The sequence below is a fragment of the Suricata suricatta genome, chromosome 5, assembly GCF_006229205.1.
Source record: "Suricata suricatta isolate VVHF042 chromosome 5, meerkat_22Aug2017_6uvM2_HiC, whole genome shotgun sequence".
Lineage (NCBI taxonomy): Eukaryota > Metazoa > Chordata > Mammalia > Carnivora > Herpestidae > Suricata > Suricata suricatta.
The window spans coordinates 13,603,943-13,613,048 of NC_043704.1; the positions used below are offsets into that span (position 1 = coordinate 13,603,943).

Below are 9,106 nucleotides of genomic sequence, written 5' to 3' on the forward strand. Positions count from 1 at the left end.
CGCGGCGGCCGCCGGGTGCGCCGTGGCGGCGGGCAGGGGCGCCGAGTGCGCCAGGCCGCCGCAGGCCGACGGGTGGAAGCCCGCATGGTGGCCGCCGTAGATCTCGCTCACCAGTCGCTTCATCTCCTCCAGGGAGTTGGTGAGCATGAGGATGTAGTTGCGCGCCAGCAGCAGCGTGGCGATCTTGGAGAGCTTGCGCACCGACGGGCCGTGCGCGTACGGCATGACCTCGCGCAGCCCGTCCATGGCGATGTTGAGGTCGTGCATGCGCTTGCGCTCGCGGCTGTTGATCTTGAGGCGTAGCTGCTGCAGCTCGGGCTCCGTCATCTGCTTCTTGTCCTTCTTGGTGGACGACGCGGCCGCCGACGATGTGGACGACGAAGTGCTGGACGAGGATGACTTGAAGCCGCCGCCGCCCAGCTTGTCCCCGGGGTGCGCGCCTGCCGCGCCCATGGCGCCGCGCAGCTCTGCGCTCAGCTCTGGCGGGCAGTCGCTCGGCGTGGACGAGGACACGGTGCCCCCGGTGAAGCCGCTGCCGCCGCTACCTTTGCTCCGGGCCGGCAGAAAAAGGTCATCGGGCTCTGGCGACGACGGGCGACTGGACACCAGGCTGGCGTCCGAGTCCATGGCCCCGAGAGATAGTCGCAGCTCTCGCCGGGTCCTCCCTCCCTCCCTCGGCCCTCCGAGCTTTGCGCACGCCTCCTGAGGAGAGGAGAAGGAACAGTAGAGAGAGATTAGATCGAGCTCCAGGCAGAGAGAGAGAGAGAGAGAGAGAGAGAGAGAGAGAGAGAGAAGCTGCGCCCGCCTGCACCGCAGCGTGCAGTCCAGGTGCGGGTGGCCGGTCGTTGTGTCCACCTCGCTTCCTTCTAGCGGCAGGCAAGCGCGAACGAAGTAAGCTCTCTCTTTCTCTCCCCACTTCCTCAGCTCTCATCCACAGGTTGTTTTATTCCAGGGAGCATTGGAGCCCCTCAGAGAGGGTGGCCTTCTAGATGCCTTCAATTAGGAATGGGGAGGCTGAATCCCCAGGGCTGGAATGGCAAGTGAGGGTTTTTCTTTGGGAGGGCGGAGATCTAAATAGAGAAGTATTTATTTGGTTTCTCAAACTCATCGACCTTATCTCCATCGACACCGAGCAACAAACACACAAGCACCCGGCGCCGGTGAGCCTAGATAACGTGCGCCGCGTTCTGGGACCGCGGGGGAGCTTGCCAGCTGACCGGGACTTGGGCAGAAGGAGCTGTGGTCGCCCCGACTTCTCGCTTTTGGGCGAAGGGGATGCTGCGGTTAGTGTGTGGGGGTGGGGGGGGAGGATCAGAGCAGCGAAGCCTTTCAGGAGAACCCGCGGGCAGGGGCGGGATCGGAGCCCTCGCTAACGGAGCTTCCTGGGTCTCTTGCGAGTTGAGGGGCGTCTGTCCTTAGGATATGGGCTGGGGCTGCTGGGGTGGGGGGGCGGGGACACTTACTGTGGATGCAATTAGAGGAGCTCCTTTCCAGAAGCCGCAGTGGAGAACCGGGCTCCGGGCGGTGATGTCGCGTTGGTCTATAATAAGCATCCGCACCTTTCGGGGCTCGGCCGGTTTTTATAGCCGGGTGGCGGCGGCGGTGGCCGAGGCGGGGGCGGGGAACAATGTGCGGGTCCTGGAGGGGCCGCCGCGCCAATGAGCTGGGCCCGCCCGGGGGGCTGGGAAGCTGATGTCATCCGGGCTAATTCCGCTCAATGAAACTCACCCGGCCCGCACACGCCTCCTTCCCGCTCACAGCCAATGGGCGTCGGCGGCCGGGAGATTCTTGGGGCGGGACAGGAGGAGGAACCCGAGGAGGGGGTGTGCGAGGCGAGCCGGAGGAGGAGGGCTGGGGAGGGCTTGCCGGGGAAGTACCGAGGGCAGAATGCAGCGGAGACAGAGAGAGAGAGAGAGAGACAGAGAGAGAGAGAGAGAGACAGAGAGACAGAGAGAGAGAGAGAGAGAGAGAGACAGAGAGAGAGAGAGAGAGAGAGAGAGAGAGAGAGAGAGCGCGCGTTGGCAAATTATAAAAATACGGTGACCACAGAGTCAGGCTGAAGGATGGCGTGGGGCTGGGGGTTCTGCAGACGCACTATCCTGATACCCGACGCGATCGGATCTTTGGGGATGCGCACGTATCACCCTGGCGATTCGGGCTCTGGGGCTGGAGTGTCCTCCTTCGCTTTTCATCTCTCTCGGGGTTCTCGTGACCTGTCCCTGTCTCAAGCATTTCATCACCACATGGGCATTTTGAACCCCAAATGTAAACGACAAGCAGGCACAAAGCCCCTACTTTCTTCTCAAGCGAGGCACGCCTCGAGGTGCCGGCGGCGGCCGCTCCTCCGTGGGCGGCGGGTAGCGCCCCCAGCTGGGGGCAGGGCCTCGCGAGGCCGAGGGCAGGGAAGGAAGCAGAGCACCTGCTCCAGAACGGCGTTTTGAAAGAAATCTCAACTCTTCATAAAGTCGAGAATGGTGTGGACACAGGGAGGAGAGATTGCCGCCCCGTAACCGCGCTAACGGAAGGGCAGAGCCTAGAGCCCAAAGTGAAGCCCCCGCCGTCCATTCTTTAGCTCTGGAGCCGATGATGGTATTTTCAGCATCATTCTTGTGGTCTCCACAAAATGGGGTAGGAGGGAAGCGCTGGTTTGTCTGCGGCGGGGGATGGGGGGAATAAAGGTCTAAGACCTGGGCAAAGACTTCTCCAGGCTTGGGGCCAGACAGCGAGTCCAACTCCTTGCGGCTGTATTCAGACACGTTTTACCAATCGCAGCTTGGCGGCTAAGCCCGGAAACTCTTGCCCATCAGGGATGAAACCTGGTCTTAGAGAAGCCGCTAAGCGAGTTAGTTTAGTGATACTGAAGCATCCATCCATTTTACAGATGGGAAAATCCGGAGGCGGTGTGTCCAGCAAGCCCACAGGAAAAAACTTGCAAGTTTTTACAGCGCAGATAACCAGTGTAGGAGGTTCCTTAGCAGTAGTGGCGGCGCCTGTCTCTAACCTTCTCCCTCAGCTGGATTCCTGACATCAGAGCATTTCCGGAAGTTCGGTTCTGCAGATTTCGGACCCCAGGCGTTTATACTGCGCGTACACATACACAGACACGCCCCAGCCCTCCCTCCCGGGGAGTATTACGACCTCTGTTTGTGTGGTTGTTTAGGAACTTTTAATTTCCATGGGCGGCTTTAAAAGCAAAGTGATTCGCCTTCAAGTTGGGAAGGTGCAAAAATAAACAAATACAAAAATAAGCCCACGGGCTTGCTCCCAGTTTCTGGATAAGACTGTGATAGAAAGCCTCGCCGGCTCTCACCTTCGCCCCGATCTTGTGCCTTCTGGAGCATTATTTTTCAACTCCCGTGTTTCCCAACTGACTCTGCTGCCATCCGTTAAGTATGTATTTAAAACACGAACTGAAGCGTGGAGCTATGTGGTCCAACGGTTATGGAGGATGACCTATAACCGTTGAATTAGGAGAATCTGTCCCATGGTCCCAGGCTGCGAGTGGGGGGTGAGAGCAGGAAGAGCTAGAGTATTTAGAGGGTTGTTCCTTTGGGCCTCCTCGATCACAGGCAGTGAGGACATTCGTGGGAATGTGAGCTGCGGGCCCCCAGCCGGGCGCGGACTTGTTTATCTAATAAACACCGGCAGGCGCCCTGTGCGCCCGCTTGGGTTGCGGACACTGAGGTTAGTCCAGACGCCGGCACGTGTCCTGGAGCCCTGTTCCTTCTTTTGTTGCTTGCCACCAGTGACTGTCCGGGAGAGAGAGTGCGCCGTCTGGGGTTCTTAACGCGCTTGCTCCAGTTGAGGGGCCCATTAAGGTGCTGTGGGTATTTAGAGCCTGGGAAGGCAGAGTCCAGAGGCAGGAGAGCTGGCTTATTGGCCAGGTTCCCGCATGAACGCCTATGTGGGCGCTCCAGGCCCCAGCCCCGTGCCACCGAGCCAGGGCCGTGGGGGCTGTTCTGGGCTGTGCAGCGGCTCCTCTCGGGCCTGACTCCCCATGCCCGAAGCTTGGGCTGAAGTCTCTAGGCTGTGGACCCCTTCTCCCGGCAGCACCCCCTAACATTCTGTGATTGCCAGAAAGTTGCTCAGGAGGTAGGGGCAATCCGCGTGCCCCCCAACCCCGAGCTCCTTTAGTCCAGGGCCACACGGTTGCTGGACCTCTCTCTCTGGGTCTCCGAGTCCTACTACCCTCTCCGGGGATAATGGAAAACAATCGCCCGGCCCCTGGCACATGCCCTCGGTGAGTCCTAGAGGCTTCCTGGAATTTGCTCTACCCTTGAGCCCGCGCCCGGTATGCACAACCCGGGTGGGGCCCAGGCAGCACCGCAGCCCCATCCCTAGAAATTGAGTGTTCACTTTGCCTAAGTGAATCGGCTGGGCTCCGGGAGCTTCTGGCTGGCCCGGGCGTCCAGAAGCTGTCGGCCTCCTGCGTCAAAACGGAGGACGTGTTTTTCCCTCTCCTTTGTGCTTCCCTCCCACAAAAGGCCGGGTGAGGGTTGGGGCTGGCCTGTGCTCAGTCGGGCGGCCCCGGAGGAGTTTGTGCCAAATCCGCAGGGGCGGGCTCGAAAGGGACTCTAAGGGCTCAGACCTCCCACTGCCTCCCGGGTTCCTCCCGGGTTCCTCCCGGGCCATTCTTTCGCGTTCTCGCCTTTCCCTTCACAAGTTCCTGGACACTTTCAGGCAGCGGCTGGGCCAGACTGCCAAGCAGAGCAATGGCCTTACTCAGGGTTGAGCCAGGACCGATGGGAGGGGGTGAGGCTGCGGGCTCTGGAAAAGAAAGAAAATAAAAAAACAGTTCGGCAATCGCTCCAGGTCCGGAAATCAGAAGGGATGCGGAATGGTAGCACTTGGCATCCGAAGGGAGCGATAAGACCCCCTCGGAGAACTCTGCTAAGAAGTGGCATCTGTCTTCCTTGTAAGGCTCAGACCCCAGGAGCCTGTCATCCTTGTCCGGGGACTCAGCGCCGAGCACCAGGCATGACATGTGGAAGGTGCTTGGTAAATACATGCCTGCAGATGTGCCCATGGGCTGGTGTGAAACATGACTGATAAAACACGTGTAATAATCTGTGCACACGGTAAGCCATGAGGTCTGTCATCTGGACTGTTATAATATGGGAGCCTTTAGAATGACAAGGTAGTGACTTCCAACTAAGGGCCAGTTAAAGGCCAGTTAAGTTGTGTTGGACGCTTAGTGGACCTTGACAGACCTCATCTCATTTAATTTGTCACTGACCCTAGGAAAGTCATTTACTTACTTTATTTACTCCCATTTTACAGACTGGCAAACTGACACTCACAAATGGTTTGGGCATTTGTTCAAGATTCTGGGAGCTGAGAAACAGGTCCAGGGAGACAAGCGTGATGGTGGGCCCCAGAGACTTAGACATCTTGAGTTGTCTGTTTTCAGTCTCAGATTCTCATTCTTAAAATGGGTTTCTAGAAGCTACTGTGACCTCAAGAGGTATGTCTGTTTTGAGATTTGGAGGAACAAGTGAAAGTCAAATGACAGCCTCCCTCTGGAGTTTCTCTATTCTGTTAGTACTCGTGTTGTTTGAGTGTGAGTGCTGAGAAATGAGGAACCCCGCCCAGTCAGAAGAGGCTCAACCTGGAAGAATCCAGAAGGAATGCCCAGTGGTTTTGAAGAAGGGGTGCAGTGCTGGGAAAGCCAAAGGGAAATGGCAAACCAAAAATCCCCCAAAGAACACCCAAAACTAATGGCCCCTTCTCCCTAGAGAGTTCCACCCTTGGGGCCACTCACCTCCACTGAGCTAGTGTGACTGCCACCTGCCCCTAAGGGTAAGCGACATTGAAGTCAATTAAGTCACCATGGAACAAAGTAGGGGAAGGACTGAGGGGTGATGGGAAACTAACTTTATAGCTCTCATCTGTTATCTCACCCAAGTTGTGCAACAGCCCTTTGGTGTTAAGAAGGAGGCACATTGTCCCCAATTTACCGATGAAGATATTGAAGACTAGAGATCAGGGCAGGGTCTGGGCTCCACCTCCAGCCCACTGGACCCCAAGTCCCAAGGCCCTTGATGCCTCAGTCCTAGGTTTCCATTTGCTCCCCCTTCCTTTTCCAGAGACTCTAAGCACCCCCCCTTCCCCCCTGCATTCCCCCATGCAGATTAATCCGAGGGGAGGAGAATCTGGGTGGACAAGTTGGGGAGCTCGGGTGGGAATAGGAGTGGCCCTGATCTGGTGGTTGACCCTGAAGTGAGGTGAGCTACGCTCCGTGTAGGGAGGCATGGGCAGGAGGGACCTAGAACCCCCTGATCGGGTCTGGGGCTCACACCCTGGGTAAGAGGAAGCAGCGGCCTTCTGAGCGCAGGAGAGAGTCAGCTAGGCTACTGGAGCCAACACTGCGCGCCTCCAAATGGAGGCAGGACCCGCTTGCGCTCCCTGCTCCCCGAACCCCTCACCGCAGCTGCACGCGGAGGGCGTGGAGCCTCTCACCTCTGACTGCCCGTTCTTCAGCTCCAAACACCGGGTAAATGACCCAGCTTCCTGCGTCGGGAAAATCTAGCCGTTCCACGCCTCCCCGGATCCTGTCCGAGTCCTTGAACGCGGCCTTCGGAGTCCTAACCGGATCTCCGCTGGCTTCTCAGAGTTGCGGTGCCCTCTCTCGCTTTCTCAGAACCCGGGAGCATCCGGTGGCTCCGCTCTTCCTGCCCCTTCTCCCGCGTGCTCCCCTACCCCAGCCCTCCTCCAGTTCCTCGACGCCTCTTACTACCCTCCCAGGGGTCTGCCTGGGACCCCTCTCCATGAGCCCCCGCGGCACCCAGGGCTCTCCCCACCCCCAGCAGGGTTTACCACACTGCAGTTCAAGGGTCTCGCTCCATCCCCGCAGGGCAGCGCCTGGAGGGTCCTCAGGGCGCCAGAACTTGCTTTGCCCTCTGGGGCCCAGAGTGGGGACAGGTGCCAGGAGAGCTCCGTAAATCCAAGTAAGAGCCGCTGACAAGACAGTTGCCCTGAGAGTTTTAGTGGACTTTGCACACCACAAAAGACAACGTACCGATAGCGTCAAAGGCACAAGTTTTCCCCCTAATTAAACCAGTTTCAAAAATGCCTGATGAAGACCTTGCCGCTCTGTCCCCGTCATATGGGTGGAAGGGGGGGGTGACAGGCAGCCCCCGACCCCAGGCACACAGGTGCGGGGCGGGAGATGGGCTCCGGCCGGCCGCTGCCCACTGGCTTCTGGCCTCGCTCGGCCCCGCGGGAAGGGAGAGGAGCGGCCCCGCGGGAAGGGAGAGGAGCGCCAGGCGAGAAGTGCCCGGGGTCCTGGGCACCAGGACCTGCAGCGGCCAAGGATGCGGGCAGGGCCTCCCACACCCGGCGCCCTCCTCTGGCTCAGCCTAAATGCGAGGCCGGCGGGGCGCTCCCCAACCCGGACTCCACGGCCCGGAGCCCCCAACTAGCGCGGAGAAAGGACCCCACAGCCGCTCCTTGGAGCTTGGGCCGCTGCTCCCTCGGGGTGGGGGTGGGGGGTGATACACAACCCTGACCCCAGCACCGCGGGCTACCTCACTCTTGGGTTTGGGGAATGGGGGGCGGAGACAGGTGCCTGGCGAGTTCTGCTTCTCTCCTTCCTCGTTCCCTTTGTGCGCTCTTCCTTCGCTTCTTTTAGTCTCTTCTCTTCTCTTCCTTTGTCTTGTCTCCTTCCCCTCCAGTATGCATAGGTCGAGTTTTGTTTTTGATTTTCCCTTGTTACTGGAACAACACATGCTCCTCAGGCTGACTCCGCGCCCCCTCCGGCCTCTCTCCAGCCCCTGGTGGTCCCAGGATCCCCACACCAGCATTTAGGGGGGCGCTTGTTGGACATACAGAGCCTTAGGCCCATCCAGACCTAGCGAGACAGGAGGGAGCTACATTAACCAAGTTTCCCAGGTGATGCATGGCACGTTGGAGTTTGGGAAGCGTTGCTCTAGGTTTTTTGGGGGGGGGGAGGGGTCTTCCTCAGATGCCTAATCCCAAGGTCCTTGGGTCGTCTGGTCCCAGACACAGCCCCTTTCTGGGGCAGACAAAACTATTTCCCAGGGATTCCACAACACCTCCCCAGCCATTTGCGTGGTGCTCACTCTTACCACCTTGACCATCTGTTAAATAAAATTTAGTACACGCTTTTACAAATGCAAGCCCACTGTAAAACAAAAATAACTTTGAAATAATGCGGGATGCAAACGTCACCAATAGTTCAACCCTCTTCCCCTGCAACAAGCCACTGTCAAACATTTTGACGACGTCCTTCCAGACCGTATAAGGGTTTGTTACCAGCGTCTTTGATTTCTTAGCACCTCCTGGACGTCCTTCCACGTCAATGCAAGATTCACCTGACCCCTTTAACAGTATTGATCTGCACAAATCTATCCCCTTTAGAGTCTCCCCCTCTTTTTCCTGTTTCAGCCTTGAAAAGCTAGTCAGAACAAGAAACTCTGAAAACGTGTTTCTTCTGTGTATGCCATTGTGGTGGGAGAGACCATGGGGGCCCGGCTTCTGCCAGACAAGGCAAGGTGGGTGCTCCCTGCCTGGCTCCTGCCGAGCTCTCTGCAGCACCAGGTTCTCCTCTAAGGAGTCTCTCCCTCCCAGCAGGTGCAGTGGGAAGAACTGATTTCCACTTGGCTTATAGTCGGATGTGTGACAAACTGAACCCACGTCTGAGATGTGGCTTGGCTCCGTTCAGGGTGTAAACAGAGCATTCCTAGCCTGGAACCGAGACCAGGGCAGAACTTGGGGTCTGTGAGTTTGGATGATGCATGAGTTTCAGCCATTTAGTTCCCTTATTCTGTCCCCACTTCCCACCAAAAAGAGCATCCACTTCTGGGTTGACTCTAAGGCTAGGTCTAAGCAAAGAGGCCATTCTGCTTAAGCAGTGTGTGCAGTTTTGACTAGAAGAAGAAAAAGAAGAGGAGGAGGGAGAGGAAGAGGAGGGAAGACAGGAGAGGGGGAGGAGGAGGAAGTAAAAGCAACCACATCATATAAACTGGAATTCTCTCTTCTTTAAAACATGTTTGAAACTTCACAATCACAAAACAAATAATCCAGTGAAGAAATGGGCAGAAGATATGAACAGACACTTCTCCAAAGAGGACATCCAGATGGCCTA

The 9,106-nt window shown here is 57.5% G+C and overlaps 1 protein-coding gene across 1 annotated transcript in view; it reads right to left on the bottom strand.

Moving 5' to 3' along the window:
- Nucleotides 1-1,666, bottom strand: part of OLIG2 (oligodendrocyte transcription factor 2) — a 3,328-nt gene extending 1,662 nt beyond the window's left edge. The window contains 2 exon segments of the mRNA XM_029940643.1: nt 3-702; nt 1,464-1,666. Coding sequence (XP_029796503.1) covers nt 3-702; nt 1,464-1,553 — 790 coding nt within the window. The 5' untranslated portion in view covers nt 1,554-1,666.
- Nucleotides 1,667-9,106: the final 7,440 nt, after the last annotated feature.